The sequence below is a fragment of the Charadrius vociferus genome, unplaced genomic scaffold (assembly GCF_000708025.1).
Source record: "Charadrius vociferus isolate BGI_N301 unplaced genomic scaffold, ASM70802v2 scaffold315, whole genome shotgun sequence".
Taxonomy (NCBI): domain Eukaryota; kingdom Metazoa; phylum Chordata; class Aves; order Charadriiformes; family Charadriidae; genus Charadrius; species Charadrius vociferus.
In genome coordinates, this window is record NW_009648453.1 from 1057010 (window position 1) to 1075341 (window position 18332).

Here is an 18332-nt window from a genome sequence, read left to right on the forward strand (position 1 = left end):
AATTTAATGGGGCTTTTGGCAGTGGAAAAACTATCAGCTTTCCAAAATACATTACTTGGCTTATCTACATATTACAGATTTGATGGAATTATCAAATGATTTGTTACTCAGCTTCTTTTAGTAACGACAGTGTATGTTCTTCTACTAATGGCAAGTTTAGTGCTGGAGGTTTTAATCGTCTAAAACACTACAATCTGGCATCTTTCTCTTTAGGGTGATTAATAGCAGATCTGCACTCGCTTAGATTCCCCTAATGGTACAATTTGACGTGAACCAAATACGGCCGCGTGATTACATTTCTAAGCCGGACCGTGCAATCTAAAGTTTATACCCTCTTTACGCTGGCTGCAGGAGGACAAATGATACCTGATTAGGCATAAAGCGTGGTGTTACAAACCTAATCCATTTGCGTTTTTGGAACGTGTACGGTTTGGCCAAGTTAGTTTACGTTGGATCAGCACTTTGCTTTGAGTAGCCACGCTGCTTTTGATCTGGTAGGAGGAGCTCTCAAGTTGGATTTACTGTTGCATCGAAGCGTGGCCTCAGGCACAAGTCCTGCGCTGCTTTACAAGCAGCTGAATTAGCAGGGGAGCCATCAGTTAAAAATAGGTGGGTTTCTTTTTTTTTTTTCTTTTTTTCAGGAATTTCTAGATTTCAGTCTAAAGGCCATGATAGACTTTAAGGGAGTGACAGAAGCAAAGGTTTGTACAGTGAACTAGACTCTGTGTATCCTCAGTTACACAGAGCCTCTGTGGATCTGCTAGAAGCAGTAAATAACCTTTTTCAGCAAACAGATGTAGCAGATAGTTCAGTGACAGGTAAAATAAGAACACTTGTAGCTATATAAAGAACACAATAGAGTGAAACTTTTTTCTTTGTAAGAAATTGCACATAACCTGAAACCTCAATAATGGTGAGTACCTGATAAAAAACGCTTTTTTTTTTTTTATTAAAAAAGTGTTTTCAACATGGATTTCATATATTGCTGTAGACAGTCCACGTGTGTCCAACCCTAGAAAAATGCTGTAAACCAAAAATCAGGGCTATACTTGAGGCTGTTGCCAGTGAAACCAGTGTGCTTTCTGTGTGTAGAGGATGTACTACCAAGATTCTGTACGTAAAGGTGCTTAGGCACTGGCGCTGATAATATGAACACTGAGAATAAGTACTCCAGAAAGCCCTGTAAACGAGGCCCTGAAAAATAAAGAAAATGGAAATTGCTGTCCTTGCTTGTCAGTTTTTAAAGGTCACAGTACTGAAAGCCACAAACATATGTATTTTAATTAATGTTTATTCTCTTTCTTGTGCTCTGTAACCAAAAATACAAGAGCGCCTCCACCATTGGGAAAAGAGGATTAAGAAAAAAAGGTAATGGTTAAATTTTCTTCAAAACGTTGAAAATACCAAAGTAGGAAAATAATCTGAGCATCTTTCCATTCTCATGTTTAACATTAAAAAACAACTACTGGTAAGTGATTTGTGCTTTCTCCAGGCTTCACAGAGTAACACAGCTCAGAGAGCTTGCACCAGATAGAGATCCTTTGGTTCCTTGTGAGATTTTTTTCTTTTTTTTTTTTTTTAATTACCAACAGTATGGCAGTGTGTATCTATATCTAGATCACAGAATCACAGAATTTTCAGAGTTGGTAGGGACCTCTAGAGATCATCTAGTCCAACTCCCCTGCTAAAGCAGGATTGCCTAGAGCACATTCCTCAGGACTGCATCCAGGCGGGTTTTGAAAATCTCCAGAGAAGGAGACTCCACAACCTCCCTGGGCAGTCTGTGCCAGTGCTCTGTCACCCGAACTGTAAAGAAGTTTTTTCGTGTGTTGGAACGGAACTTCCTATGTTCCAACTTGCGCCCATTGCCCCTCGTCCTGTCACTGGGAACCACCGAGAAGAGTGTGGCTCCATCCTCCTTCAACCCACCCTTTAGATATTTTTTGATGAAAAGCTAGTGTGCTACAAGGTAGCTAGACAACCCTTTCTCACTGCGTGGAGAGTGAGGAGGATTTTCCAAAGCACTGAACTTAAAGGCTTGAGTTAGAAGCCAAGCTCCCCATGCCTCAGTGAAAAGTAGGCGTCACCAGAGGGAGGTGGAGAACCTTGGTATCAAGGAGTATTTAGATGCTACTTGTGCTGCTGAGAGTCACCGATCTTTCTACCCTAATTGTTTGGGAAGTCTGAGGGGCAAACGGCAGCATCTGCACTTGATACCCAACATGGTAGATATGAGTCCCCACCTCTGCAATAATTTGAAGTTACCCAAGCCTGGGGCTTTCTCCTTCCACTGGAGAGGAGTTCATCAAGCTCAGAAGCTTCAATGGTGAGGCAGGCAGACTCACTACAGATAGGATCTCTGTATTTGCCCAAATTGTATATGCTGATAGGATCTATTGCAGCTCTGTTAGCCTCTAGTGGCAAGGTGCTGAACTAGAACATCATCCAACAGCTTTAGCTGAGACATTGCTGTCCAAAACAAAGCCTTTCGTGCTGGTCACATGCTGATTGCCTTTCTTACAGCAGGATTTGTAAAACTCCATTTCTGAAGCTGTGTTGTGGATTTTGCAAAACTCACTATGTGGTTTTATAAGGTGGGTTTTTCAAGCATGAGGTTGTGGAACATACTTAAGGGCATTCATTCTTCTTTTCCTTAATACCTTCAGTTGAATTAAGGAAAATCAAAAAAAGATACCTTACTGCTTTCTTACAGCACTGTCTTCTCTTACATTTCTGTAAAAATTATAATACCATTGTGACGAAGTCACTGTGGTTGAGCAGTCTGTGAAGAGCTTTGGATGCTGAATCTCATCTTGAGACAAAAGTTTGGGGAGAATGGAGGGGGCTCTTTCCTTACCTAACTCTCATGCCAGGTACCCCATTCAGTTTGTTAGCTGCTGCCTTTGTGGTACCTGACTGGGTATCAGACCTAAGGGTGCGGCCTTTGAAAGGAGAATGTAGGAAAATATTCCACCACTTAAATCTGTGCTATGTAGGCACCCCCCCATAGGCATCTTGGGATATAGACCAGAACCTTTAGTTTTATGGTGACATTTCTCATAAGACTTTTTTAGAGTCTGCCAGACTTCACTGTCGGGAAGCTTCCTGAAAAGAAGATATTTTTTTCCCCCCTCAGTTGTATCCTATTACAGACCCAAATTGTTTCTGATAATAAAGCATAACACAGAGTTAACATCAAATCTAGCTAAATTACGTTTTCTTTCACCCTTTTTCTTCTTCATTATCGCAGTCTCGGTACTATGAAGTTGCATACTGTCACCAGATTTAGAGCCCTGTGTTTCAGAGGAGTGCTGTTGACAGGAGAAGCACATTTAGTAAGTGCAGAAAGCAGCATGCTACCAGCATCATGTAGATTGGAAATTTCTTGTCCTAGTTTCTCATCCTGCAGCTAGTTCCATATGGGCAGCTTTAATGCATTTTGATTTAGTGAATTGTAACAAATGTTGAATTCTGATTTCTGTAACCACTGCATCAAGAGTGTAACAGACTTGCTGGTGTGAATGCTGCTGCATCCATGTGAATGCTCATGATGCTGCACTGGAAAAGCTGTTCTTCGTCTTCATGAAACCTGAGAGCCAGGTTACAGCAGAGTTAGGTTTAAAGGACCTGGTGTCACCCTGTGGGTCCCTAGAGTTTAACCTCACGTCTTCTCAAATGCACCATCTGAAGTCACACTTGTAAATTAAATCTGTTCAGCGGACTAGCTTGGATAGAGCATGGTTATAAATCCTTTGCCTTATCTGGATCAGGTATATATCCCTCAGTGAAGTGGCGTAATGAATATTTACATAGGAAGCAGACGTAGCCAGTTAACTTTATTCTGTCAATTTATCTAATTTATTTTAAAAAATCAATCCAGCTTTTATGTATGAAGTAAAATACCCTTAATTTTGCAAAGAATGTTTTGTCACTTCAATTAGTTTGCTTTGTTATTTTGTCTGAGATTTTTCGTAGTCCATATTGTAAAAAAATTAGTCAAGTAGTTCTTCTATTGAGAATGTGGTGCCTTTACTGAATTTGTGATGTTCTGTAAACTAATTTAGGAGGGCAGCAGGCTGGTAGCAATGAACTGCGCATGTATGCTGTGTAGCCAAAACATTGAAGTTGTCATCAGATCCGTTGCTCCAGCAGGATTTTGTATTTTAAAGGACAGAACAGAGGAGGATTTTGTGTCAGTATGGATTCCATGGGGGAAGTCAAAAGGAGCTGGATCTTTCAGTGATGAAAAAAGGAAAGGGAAGAAAACCATGGACATTCCCCATTGTAGCGCTCTGCCTGGGGTATTCTGTCCAGTGTGGCAGACAGTGAGAAAGATTCCTAGGCTGTCACTCACCACAGCTCTCAAGGTTTAAGGTGAGATGCTCGAAGCCTGTGCTTGCAATAGGAGAGTGAGTCTCTTGAATAGCAGAACTTCTGGGAATGAAGAGCTCAAAATACAGCCCCTAGAAGCACCTCCCATGCCAGCCTCTTTAGTGCCCAAGAGAAGGAGGAGAGTATTTCTTCTGGGTATATCAATGAAATAGAAAATAGAAAATTGAAGTTAGATTTGTACCAGGGAGTGGCAGTTCCCTCACTGTGGCATTCTGCAGCACCGAGACGATGCTCTGTGGTGACTCCAGAGGGGCTCTCACACTGGCTTGCAGCTCAGTACACAACCGAGGTGTTGCTGGAGGCAGGACCGCACCTTCTGCTCTTCTTTGCAGTCATCCAAGTGGGTGTAATCCCAGTGTCCTGTCCTTGTGGGAATCATTGCAGAGGCCGAGACTGACCTGAATAGGTCTGGTATGTTTTGCTGAGCCCTAGAGAGTGTGGTTTTGTTTACTTCCAAAAAAGATTACCTTGATATGTATACAAAAGACAAAGTAGGGTATGGTTGGCTGAGGATGATCCCCAGTGGAAATACACAGCGGGTAGAAACCAAGTGTGATGTCTTGTCTCTGCTCTTTGATCTCCTGTCGCCTCACACCAATGTGTGTGCAGTAATGGTGGGGATTTTCAGGTTGCTAATAAAGCAGGTGTATCTTTTACACCACTGGAAGTGAGATGCCACTTCAGCTGTTAAATAGGAATTTCACAAACCTCAATCGGGTGTAGTGAAATTGTTCGATTTAACAATTTTCTCCTTTATCTGTGTGCGGTTATTGTTACAGCTGTGTGTTACTTTTGACATTGCAGCAATCTTTTCTCAGCAGTAGGAGAGGTTTCATAGAATGGTTTAGGTTGGAAGGGACCTTGAAGATGATCTAGTTCCAATCCCCTGCCATAGGCAGGGACACCTCCCACTAGACCAGGTTGCGCAAAGCCCCATCCAGCCTGGCCTTGGGGGATGGAGCTCACCTCCAGGGATGGAGCTTCCACAAGGGATGGAGCTTCCACAAGGGATGGAACTTCCACAGCTTCTCTGGGCAACCTGTTCCAGTGCTTCACCACCCTCAGAGTGAAAAATTCCTTCCTAATATTTAATCTAAACCTACCCTCTGCCAGTTTAAAGCCATTCCCCCTTGTCCTATCACTACATGCCTTAGTAAAAAGTCCCTCCCTAGCTCTCCTGTAGGCTCCCTTTAGATACTGGAAGGCCACAATAAGGTCTCCCGAGAGCCTTATCGTCTCCAGGCTGAACAACCCTGACTCTCTCAGCCTGTCCTCACAGGAGAGGTGCTCCAGCCCTCTGATCATTTTTGTGGCCCTCCTCTGGACCCACTCCAACAGGTCTTTTCATGTTGGGGGCTCCAGAGCTGGATGCAGTGCTCCAGGTGGGGTTTCAAACATGGTATTTTCTTCCTCTTGGAAGATTAGCAATTCCCCTTCTCGCGTTACAGCCCGATCCTTTTATATATTGCTAGCGGTAGCATAGAAGAGGATTGCAGATAGCCATAGTCAGGGAGTTACTGCACTTAGCTTCTGGCTACTAGCTGATAGATGCCCTTGCTCTGACTTGGTGGGTGATTACGAGCTAGTTTGGCACTGGACTGGTGCCGTGCTTAATTGTGACTGATTTGTTGGGCTGAAATATGTCGCTAATTTAATTCTGCTGTTTCATTAATCTGATTGAATTGCATCCAGCTGTTAGAGGTGTATGAAAGAAAGGTACCTGACACACGAGGCAAGAGCACTAACCTCTGCATTAAACTATAAAACAGTCATTAGGACATCTAATGCTGAAATTGAATTGCTCCATAGAAATTTGGTTTCCAAGCACAATACTAATTAGCTGTAAGCTTGATGAATGTCAAGAATTAATTAAAACATTTCAGTGGCCTGTGTGGGTTTTAAATATTGTCATTATTGCCCCAATATTTTCAGTTCTTACACTAATTGCTTTTTAGAGAGCATGAATGGAATTATCTTCTGGAGTGACTGAGGGTACAAACGATTCATTACATCATCGAAAACAGACCTCCTTCCTCTGGATTTCCCCCTTCTTTTTTTTTTGCCTAAAATGTATCTACTGTTTTTCTTCCACTTTCGTGCATGCGTTGCAAATAAGATCAGTGATTTTAGACCCAAACTTTATTTTGACAGAATTTCTGGGTTTTCTTTCTCAGCTGTACTCTGGAGGCCAGTATGCTGTTGTTACCTACTTTCATTCTGGCAACAGGAAAATAGCTACAGCTCTATCAAATAATTTTTTGTTTTTAATTAAATAGGATGTCAGCCAAAATCCATGATTATTTTGTCCTGTTAATGAAAGGCCCGCAACAGTTTAAACATTTGGTACATGAAACATCTGCAAGATAAAAAACATGTTGGAAAATTATGAATTGAAAGGGAATTCGTAATCAGCATCAGCTTTTGGTTGTTTCTCGAATATGATCTTGATGTAAAAATAGCTAAATTTTTGGTGTGGGATTTGCAGACTGCTCATATTCCTTGTCTCTGATGAGTGTCTCCATGTGTTTGGCTACACAGTAAGGATGAATGTTCAACATGCCACGTTATAGACTGCCGACATATGTATGACAAATACATGAGGTGACATGACATGGGAAGAGCCTTAACACTTGGAGGGCTTGTAGGGAGACTCCTCTTGAGTGTTGAACAATGCCATAAACCACAAACTCCCAGCCTACAGCTTGGTGCCATGCCTTGTCGCGTGCTTCATGTGCAATCACATATGACAGTCTTCCGTGCCTGTTCCTTGGGACCGCAGAGAGAGAAGGATGGGGATGCTTCACCATTTGTCTGCGAGATGTAGGTGGTGCCTGGGAGGCTGCCGAGGTGGGGAGAATTGAAAGGATCTCTTACAGTGCTGGGTTATTGACTGGTCTGCATAGATGCGATGAATCCACCATGCCTGCGTGAGCTCAGCGGTGGTGTTTTCCATAGCAGTCGGTTTGGATCTCATCGGTTCAGATTCAGGACCTTTTGCAGAAGGCTAGGTTAGTTTTTACCCCGAGACTTGCTTACAGAAATAAGGTTGTACTTCGATTCTTTCTTTGTGAGGAGGTTAGATGGTTACTGTGTGATAATAGCATTAAGTATGATGGCTCAGAAGTCGAGAAAATGCTTGTTCATTATCCCTTCTTTCAAAGCTTTACTTTAATAATTAATTAGGCAATAACCCTCCCCCTAGTGAGAAATGCTTTCAGTATAGTACTTCTTAAAATAAACTGGTTTTGGCTAGTAGTCTCAATGCTGATTGCCTGGAGGCGTAACACAAACCTATCCTGAAGAAAGCAGTTATTTGGATTGACAGTTCTGTAAGAAGCTCAATTCCAGGTTATTTCATTCTGTCTCTCCCATCCCCAGTTTTCCTGCCCAAGGGTGTAACATTTCACTCTAGCCTGTGAAGCAGGTGGCAATAAATGTATATTAATGTATGTGTAAGTCACATTTTTGATGAAGGTATGATCTGTTTAATGCCTGGAGAAGGTGAGTGTGGCCAAGATACACAACTTCTTTTGTCTATGGATATGATGTCATTGGAAGGGCATGATGTAGGAGCTCCGAGCAACCATATACTTGAGAAAGCGGATGTGGGGGTATGTATCAGATGGTCACAGTCCAGTAGTTCATGGTCAATCTGTTTTGTTGCTGTACCTCCAAATGAACAGCGGCGTGCCCAGCTTTCGTGGTTGTTTAAAACACTGAGCCCATTGAAATCAGTTGGAAATTAGGCAGGTGTTAAAGATAGGCAAGTGGTTTGTATTGCACAAAATGAATGTAGAAGGAAATCCATAAAATGTCTCTCTCAAAGGCACACCTGACTCTTTTTTCCTCTCTCCTCTTTTCTTACAAAGTGCCGGTCCTAAAGGAGATAACATTTATGAATGGAGATCTACTATACTTGGACCTCCAGGTTCTGTATACGAAGGAGGCGTTTTTTTCCTGGATATCACATTTTCATCTGACTATCCATTCAAGCCACCAAAGGTAAGGGTAAGGTTTTTATTGTGTTTATCATTTTTTCACATGTGAGAAGAATGGACCTTGCAGTGAGTGAGTGCTCATTGCTTTCTGCGTATCAAATTTGTTTATGGTCTCTTGAAAACTACAAGGTCCAAAGTCTTAGCTTGCAGTTTCAGAAAAGTCCTGTGTCTAATTTATTTCCCAATTGCCACAGTCAATACTGATTTCCAAGCTTTACCAAGTGATAAATGAGATGATAATTCTGATCAAGAGTTAAGATTCAGGAAATGTTAATTTTAATAGAAGACAGTGCAAGATGTTCTTATGCTTCCTTCTTCTCATTTCAGCTACTAAAATATATGTAAAATAAACTTTTTCCTGTTATGAACCTATATTATATACTTCCATGTAATTTTTAGCAAAATAACAGAAAGCTAAAATAAGTTTAGATAGACAACTAGAGTGTTACATTGTCACTTCAAGTTGGGTAGATTACTGTGATGATTTCCATTAGTGTAAAATGTCAATTTATTTACTGCTGGTAAGATCAGCAACCTCGTTTGATAATATTTTAAAGCAAAAGCTCTTTTTATTAAATGAAACTAATCTTGACTTAAACTAAAATTTCATTTCCTTGCTCAGAAGTAGTATGGACACTTAAGAAATTATAACTTACTAATGGATATCAAAGAAGTTAAAGGTTATTCCCTTCCCCCCTCCCTTAATGCCAAATTACTGCTCTTGACCAAGTCACCAGAAAGGACACTGCTGATGTTTGCAAAATCTAAATACATTCTACCACACAATGTTTCTACAACTTACAGCTCTTGTGGGTATAATGTTTTTATTATAAATCAAATACCTTTTTTCATTCCCAGAAGGATTACAGCATAAAGAATAATATATTCTCTATGTATTTCACACTTCTCTGAAACCCACAATATTTAATACTCTCTGAGTTAAGATTGTTATAATGAAGTGATGCAGTTTTAGACAAATTCCTCATGAAAATCATGTAGGTTTTTTTTTAGAGCATGATCATTTTTGAATTTTCAGTAGTTTCAGAAAACATCATGTTTTTTTGCCCCCTGCATCAGTATGTATAAGAAAATTTTCATCATCTTCGTGTGCTTTATGTAATTAAAGCACTTAAATACTTAAAACTTCTTTGTGCAGAATAATGCTTACATGCTCTACCAATATTAGTCTGAAATATCTTAAAAACAAGGATGGTGTTAGTTAGTGTGATAGCATTGTTTTGGCTGTATATTATGTCCTGCCTCTTGAAGGGTAAGGCAAAGACTTAATTGCTAGTTTGAACAAGAATAATACAATGCTCCAATTTTAAATATTAATTTTCATGGTCTATATTTAGGCTTTTGAAAGAAAGGAAAAGATCAAATAATACTGCACATGCAGCCAAATGTTGTCCACTTGTTCACCTTCAGAAACCACAGTAAAGTTACCTTTGTGATTAGACCGTTCTTGACATGCAATATGGTCATTAAATAACGTACAGTACTACAAAGTAGGTCCTAGATTTTGTGGGTACCAGACAGAGGGCCTGTGTGAAAGCAGTTTATGCACCAGAGATCTCCATGGTAGGTTTCTTAAAGGTAGCCACGACTACAGTAAACATGCGCTCTTCTGTTAAACAATTGTATTTTAGAAAAGGAGCAGAGAGGAGCTGCCTCCACAGAAGCTCTGCAGAACTGGGAGCGCCCCAGGCACTGCTGCTCCTCAGAGACAAGGGACAGCATCCCTGGGCAACACTGAATGACCGTCTTTCTGTCTCCTACGCTGTGATTCTAGGTTACTTTCCGTACCAGAATTTATCACTGCAACATCAACAGTCAGGGAGTCATCTGTCTGGATATCCTGAAAGACAACTGGAGCCCTGCTTTGACTATTTCAAAGGTTCTGCTGTCTATTTGTTCTCTTCTGACAGACTGCAACCCGGGTAAGGAGCTGATAGTTTGCTGAGCGTCCACTCTTAGTCGTTTGACTTAGTTGCCATGGAATGTAATTTGTATATTTGATTATATGCAGATTAAATAAAAATAATTCTTTTTAAAACTGAGAGGGGAAACACTCCTGCTTGGATGCGGTCCCACATTTAACGGCGCTTTTCACTCCTGTTGGCACAACAGAAAGTAAATGGTATTAAGCCCTTTTTTTCCCAGGGTATGGTGGAGAACCTAAGCTGATGTCATTGCAGGTCTGTATTGCGGGAGCTCCAGCAAGTGAGTGGTCAATCAGGAAAGCACGGAAGTTCTCTTGAGTTATAAACTCCTAAATCCTGCAGGTTGGAAGACGCTGCAGGAAGTCCCTTCTTTTAAGACAGCAATTGAAACGCTTTATCTTGCAAATGTGAGAGGGATGATGTTCAGAGAAGTTTTTCCCTTTTTCAGAGGGAGTTCCTTGTTCCTGTTGGGAGGAAGGGAACTCCACTGGAAGCAGTACAGTTTCTCAGCAACAACTGTGTGACCAGTGTCATTAGGCAATGAGTGCTAATTGCCTGCGGGGCAGGAACCGAGCAGTAGTGCCGTAGTGCTAAGATGACAGTTCGTTTACAGAAGGCTGGTAATGATCAGGGAGAAGTGGATTAGCCTCTTTGATACAAAAGTCTGATGACTCTTGAAGCAAAATGGATGCCCTCTCTGTGTGTCCTACAGTCCTGATACCCAAACGTACGCTAGTCTTGCCCAGCACTGTGACAGGAGTGCACCAGGCTGCGCTCGCCGAATGTCCCCTGCATGCAGGCAGCCCCTCTGAAAGGGTGAAAGCGGGGCGCCTGGCTGGGGCAAGATTCATTAATGTGCAAATAACCAGAACAGATTTTTCTGTTTTCTTTTTCTGTTCATTGTGGCTTGTGTGCTTTCTTTTGGAAATGTCTTGTGTGATAAAAGCTCCACTGTATCTCACAGCAATTTCAGGACTAACGAAGACTATATTTTGGAACAGATTCTGTATTTTAAATCGTGTATTTTTATATTTTTCCTATTGTGGAATGGTTTCTAATGCATCTTCTCCTGCCTTTTGCAGCTGACCCTCTGGTTGGAAGCATAGCCACTCAGTACCTGACCAACAGAGCAGAACATGACAGGATAGCCAGACAGTGGACCAAGAGATATGCAACATAAATGACAAACTACTTTGTGCAGTGTGAAGGTGCGGAAGGCAACTTTGCAGTGTGCAACAAATCTTTATAGCCTTTACAATACGGACTTCTGTGTATATGTTATACTGATTCTACTCTGCTTTTATCCTTTTGAAGACTGGGATACTGCCCCCCAAAAAGGTAAATGCTATCAGGAGTAGAAATTTGTAGCTGTAGATTAGTTATGTTTAAAATGCCTACTTGCAAGTCTTGCTTCTTTGGGATATCAAAATGTATTTTGTGATGTACTAAGGATACTGTTCCTGAAGTCAACCAAATATTATAGTGCATTTTAGCCTAATTCATTATCTGTATGAAGTTATTAAAGGTAGCTGTAGATTACTAGGAATTATGTCATTTGTATTAAACCCAGATCTATTTCCAATATGTGGTACATGCTGTTGTGAAAACTGTTTTAACTTTTACCTTTGTCAGTTTGTAATGAAAGGATTTCCTTTTTCCCTTTGTAGCTCAGAGAGCACCCAGTGTATCATCTCAAACACAATAAACATGTTCCCCAAGGAGTAGTTTCTTTGTTTTCCTATTTTAAATTAATATTTGAATAAATTTAATTATAGTAACAAGGCAGGGCCAATGTATCACAGATCCCTGTGGATAATCTTTAAATTAATATACATAAGCAAAGGCTTGCTATTAAATGTTTAATGCACACCTGTGGATTGTTTAAGTTTTCCCTGTTTTGTTTTTAAGAGAACAAATGTCATTTTTACGATTTCCTTAAATTTAATGCTGTTTGGCTCTTTCTCAAGTTGGAATGAGAGCATTGCATATGCTTACTTCAGAAGTCCATGTAGCTGGTTGCTTCAGGGCCAGTCCTGCTCTCATAACGGACTGCCTGAGTCTTGCTATGTATTTTTTTTTGCAGGACGAGGGCCAAGTTAGAGATAGTCTGGTGCTTTTGTTTCCAAGTAAAGCAAGTCGGACTTGCTGATCTAGAGATTTACAGTTATCCATTGAAAATGGTCTTCCAAAGCATGATTGAACACTGTATCATCTGTCCAGAAAAGAGAGGAGTAGAATAAATTTAACCAGATTTTTATGACATTAAAACAGCGGTGGGGGAAATGAACCTTTCTTAGTGAAAATGAAACCTGTAAAACTATTAGACTACGTTTCCCCCCCTTCACTTTTTGGCTTGGAAATTTTGTAACATCTGTAAGTAACAAAGATATACAGCTTTATAGTACATACAGTTTAAAAAGTAGAGTCACTAATAGTTTTATAATTTAAGCTTTTATAGGTTGCCAGTCATAATATTGAATATAAAAAAGAGACTTGATCCCTTTAAATGATTTTTAAAATTACACTTGATTTTAAACTTTACAGTCTCCCTTCCTACCTGGTGTTTTTGGAGATAATGTAGCACTTCCATCAATAAGATGCTCTGCTCATTTAATATATGAAAACTGAATGTTAAGTTTAAATATTAAAGCAATAGAAAAAATGTTAAAGATTTAGATCTAAAGTTAGCCATCGCTATATAGGTCCCTGTTTTTTTGTATCACATAACCCTTGACCACGAATTGTCCACCCTACTTTAAGTATTTCTACAGATTCCTGAAGGTGGCTTGAAGAACTGTGTATCCCAAATATCTTAACCTAGAAGCCAGTCTCTCTTGATAGCTACAAGATAGCTTTAGAGTTCAGGTTATGAAGTGCAAAAGGGAATGAGAAACAGGGGATCTGGCAGGTGAATATGCCTAAGTCAGGTAACAGACTAATGCCAGGAGATGAAGTGCTGGAAATCACTGCTGAAGGTGACCAGAGTTTCTCATCATGTCATTGGACGTGTGAGAAATAGCACAGATTGGCAAAGAAACAAGGGGCTATCACATCCGGGCTGGACGTCTAAAGTCTGCTCGCTGCTGACCGTTAGCGCACTCGTGGGTGACACGATGCTCGTACACCACTCCAGTGACTTTCCAGTCAAGAGCAAACTAAGTATTTCACACGTTAACTGTGTTGCCTACAGAATCTACAGATATTTATATCATAAAGTACTATGGTATAAAAATACAGGTTTTAATCCTAATTTTAATGTATTTTGAGTTTGTATTGTACCTACAACTTCAGATACCTAGGTGTACAAGTGGGATGCCTTGTGAGTGTTGCCCCATCTTGCCTTCCTTGCAATTGGATCCTTTACACTGAATTCCCATCCTTTTTTTTTGGTTTTTTTTTTGTTTGTTTTTTGTTGTTGGTTTGTCATGATTCTGTTCTTTTTTAATGTAGTTTTTTTGTGTGTAAATTTTATATTTACTGAAGTAAAGGTTGTTTTTGTGTAAACATTTAAACTTTAAAAAAAAAAAGAAAAGCTAATTTTGTTTCTCAAGTTCTCTCTGCTAAACCATGCAGTAGAAAGAAATTTGTATTGTTAAATAAATCAATTAGTTGTTAAATGAGAATGTGTGTCTGTTTTCATGGGGAGGGGAGAAATCACTGCTGGAAATACATCCAAAATACCAGTTGCAAAGACCATCTGGTGTTTTCAAACTATTTCCTTCCTGGCTGTGCTGGGGTTGAATACTGGACACTACCAAAGCATAGCACTGATCCTGTTCTGCAGTTCCAATTTGCAGTTCCATCTTCTTATCGCCAATCACTGGGCCCTGTATTTGGGAAAAAGTAAACTGAAATGACGTTTTTGTGAAAAAGACCGGCTAAAGATATCGCATGTCCCCTCCTCTTCTCCATTTTGGATGGGCTTTTCTTGGTCTGTTGTCTTTGGGGTTTGAGTGGGAAGCGCATGCAGCTGGCTGGGAAGGTGCCCCGACTGGACTCCGTGATCTCCTGGCACATTCAGAGTGAATACTTCGTCATATCAAATGAGAAGGGATGGGTGAATATAAGTGTATTAAATATAAATAGAATGGAAAGGCAAATCTAGATCAACCTTGTTATTTCTGCACTAACGTGTTCTTGGTGAGCTGCTTCACGTCCTGTGATGTCTTAGCGATGTGTGGGGCGCCTTGTGGGGAGGTGTTCTCGCTTTACTGATCAATGTTAACTAGCAATCGTTCGAAGTCTATACCCAGGCAGGGAATGAGTCATCTGGGGCTAGAAAGTGAGGCTGCACGGTAGCCTGAGCCACCGGCCAGGGCTTGCGCAGCCTCGTAAGGAAAGCGGGAACTGAAGCAGGTCTGGTCTGTGCTCTGCTCCCTTCCTGCCTGTTGGGGCGAAAAGGAAACTGCCACGCTTTGCTGCACGCCGGTTCCTGCTCTGTACCAGCTTATTTGTGGCCGTGGGTATTGCAGAAAGTGAGACCAAGCTTCTCCCATTCTTCACCTTCATGTGTGGGAACTGGATTTGTGGCCTCGCAGCCGTGTCCCCACTTGCCTGCGCCACGAAGGGAGAGCTGCAGGGCTCGGGCCGAGGGGCTTCACGCCGGCTGGGTGCAGCTCCGAGCCGCAGGACAGCCCCGGCCGCCCCTTTGCTGCCGCTGCCATGGCTTCCCCGTGGTCCTGCCCGGGTCACCACAGCTCTGTAGGGGAGGAAGCTAGAGACCGCAGCAGCTTCTAGATTGATCTCGTGGTCTTCTGCCCCTGGGGTTTTGTCTGCATGGGCACAGGCAGCAAAGGAAAGGATCCTGACTCCAGGGTGAAGAGTGAATTTCACCTTTTTCTTCATTTCCTTCAGCAAAACCCAGCACTGCGGACGCAGGGAGGCTTCTGCAGGCATCCTGAACTAAAATTGCTTCAAAGGACGGTGGCAGTAGCATGACTAAAATGAGATTTGACTCAGCCATACACCAGCGTTGTATTCCTGCAGCCCGTGCTATAGCTGGGGAAACAGATGCATTTTGAGAACTCAGCGCTGCTTCGCATACGGTGTCCCTTCAACCCCTGCGTGGCAGTACTGCCTGCATTTGTGTTGCGTGGTAACGTCCGAGGCTGAACCACCGCTCCCTTTCCCTTGCTAACCACCCCCAGCTGAAAGTGGCTGCAGAGCATCAAGACCGTCGTGTAACACAGCACGTGTTTTAAAGGGAGAAGACGGCAGACAACAGCGCGGCTGCTTCTTCTGCTGCCTGACCTCGCTGATGTCGATGATAATGAGACACATTCAACTGTAGCTTAGGTGGAAGAGCAGATAATGCACTCGGAAGATAATTGCTGGAACGTTTGCGGCACGTAGGGGCTTTTGCTTTTTTATCCTTAAAGAGGGAAACCTGCTCCAGCTTGTCTTCCCCCACCTCTCTGCGTGCGTGTCTCTCTGGAGTGCAGTTATGACTGCCTCTGTTGCCTGGTAGAACAGAAAGCATCCAACATACTAGCAACAACTTGGGGGATCCTTAAAAATAAAAAATGCCAGGAATAGATAGAATAAGAGGCATGGTATGAAAAATACACATCTCATCCCCTCACGGTGACTGTCTGAGCACAGGCTCTGCATCTATAGGGACGTAAGGTGTGGTGGGACCGCGTGCATGGATGACAAATGCGTCTATTTGTCTCTCTCATTGTCTTTATCGCTCTTCTGCAGGTAAGGTGCGGACAGCCCTGTCTGTTCATGTAGTGTTTCCAAGTATTGGGAAGCATTTTGTAACTTCATTGTCCAAGATAAACATCTCTCTGAACCATCCTGAGTTGTTACCTTTCACAACATCCTTTGACAGCAAATGCTACAGTTTAATTATGGACTGTGAAAAAATACTTTGTTATGTGATTATTTCCTGTAACCTGTTATGTGAACACTTCATTTTCTGCCTCCTAGTTTTGTACTCTGAGAATTAATGAATAATTGCATCTGTTCTCCTTCTTGATCCCATTTATGATTTTATGTACCATTATTTTTATCACCTAGTAACCTCTTTTTCCAGGCTGGAAAGTCTTCATGTATTTAACCTCTGCCTGTGTGGAAGAGGCTCTGATTATCCTGGTCACCCTCGTCTGTACATTTTGTAATTCTGCTCCAGCTAATTTAAAGGAATGAGTGCTGCACGCTGTATGCAAAAGGTGAACTCACAATACATCTGGAATAATGTTTTCTGGTTTGGTCTGCTTGCTTGGTAATTCGTAGTACTCTGCCTTTTTGACCATTGCTTATTGCTTAGCTAGTTGCTTAAGCTGTGTTCAGGGATGTTGGAATTTCTTTTCTGAGCAATAGCTAATTTAACCTTTTATGTAGGTGTACCAAATTTGTCTTTCCCAATATCTGCCGCATTGTAGTTATCATCAGCAAATTCATCTGTGATCTTATCTGTGATCTTATAAGATCGTTATCTCCCAGTTCTCAGTATCATGAAATGCTTTATGACTCTTGGCGGTCAGTTTTAGTTTAGTCTGCCTTGAATATTGACTCTGTGTGTGCCGCGTACGCTTGGGGTGGGTGGTAACAGCAAAAGTAATAGCAAAGCGCCCTGGACAGGTCTGTCTGCCAAGAAGTGATGGGTCTCAGAGGACAAATTATCAGCTGGCTTCTGAATGGCACAAATGAAAGCAGCTGCCAACTGTTTTCATCAGTCTGGGCTTTGTCTCCCTCTACAGAACAAATGTCAGGTCATTATTTAAAGAGGAGCTCAGTGTGGGTAAATTTTGTGGAGTGCTGAATGAGCTGTCATCCCGGAGATTAGTTTTCTGGGATATCGTATAGGTAGACAGGGGCGAATCGCGAATCCTGTGGGAGACCTTTCCTCTGAACATAGCAAACGGATGTATCTCTGAAGGGTACGGTTGGGTTAGAAATCTGCGGTGTAGTGTTCGTTGGCGGCGGCAGGCAACAATAGTGGGGCTGGAAACGCAGAGGGGGTAAATGGAAGCGGAATGAAGCTGTTAAAGCACAGCGGTGCGTGATGGCATTTCTCATACCGAGGAAGGCAACTTCTTGCAAGCGTAGAAGTCTGTGGTTGTGTTCATGTATTCCAGCTTTTTTAATCTGCATACATTTGTGAAAGTTTGAACCAAGCGGGGACCCTCTTGACTGCATGCTAAATAAAGAGGATACAAGTACTTACAGTTCCTAATTTATAGGCAGGGGAATCAAAGTGACAAATTATTTTACACTTGTTGTCAGTTTCTGAAGAGAAATATTAATATGCTTTGTGCTGTTCTGCCATTGCCCGGGTTTCCCCGTTAGCTGTGAATCTAGAGTGCTGTCTTTTCACTGCTGGAATGATTAGTTATTATCTATAACCAACGTTTTTCATCCTATTCACTTCTGAGTGTTGCTGTTTCCAGCTGATTTTTTCTTCATAAGTATGGTTTTAATGAAGAACTAAAAACATTAAGGTATCATTTAAGTTTTGCTCATTGATTTAGTTGATATTTTACTGCAAAATGACCTGAATTATCTTTCTTAAACTATGAGAGTAAGAATTAAATTGCGCAGTAGTTCTTGTGGATGACGATGCTGTTTATTAGCAGGTCTGTTATCTAGTCCAGTACATTATATAGGTAAATCACCAACTTTACTACAATTTTCCTCTGCCTACTGCATAATATTTCATCCAAGCATTTATAAACTGGCAGCCGGAATAAATGAAAAAGATGAAGTACTGTGGAGTTTTGTTGTAGTGAGAGAGAAGGAAAGTAGAAACTGTCACGTATGTAAAAAGCATGGAGTGTCTGGGCATTGCGTGAAAGGAAAAACTACAGTTTGGACAAATCAAAGCAAATGCTGGCCTGTGTGGCCCAGGAAATTTCCTGCAGAAAGGAAAGGAAATGGGAAAGGGAAGGAAAGGGAGGGAAGGGAAAGGGAAGGGAAGGGAAGGGAAGGGAAGGGAAGGGAAGGGAAGGGAAGGGAAGGGAAGGAAAGGAAAGGGAAGGGAAGGAAAGGAAAGGAA

General features: G+C 41.6%; 1 protein-coding gene across 2 annotated transcripts in view; it reads left to right on the forward strand.

The window, feature by feature from the left end:
- UBE2E3 (ubiquitin-conjugating enzyme E2E 3) overlaps positions 1–13953 on the forward strand; it is a 59705-nt gene extending 45752 nt beyond the window's left edge. The window contains exons 4-6 of one of the 2 annotated variants that reach the window (XM_009885615.1): positions 8262–8394; positions 10183–10330; positions 11416–13953. In XM_009885615.1, coding sequence (XP_009883917.1) covers positions 8262–8394; positions 10183–10330; positions 11416–11513 — 379 coding nt within the window. In that variant the 3' untranslated portion in view covers positions 11514–13953. The remainder of the gene's footprint in view (positions 1–8261; positions 8395–10182; positions 10331–11415) is intronic. The other variant, XM_009885616.1, reaches the window with a different exon arrangement.
- Positions 13954–18332: the final 4379 nt, after the last annotated feature.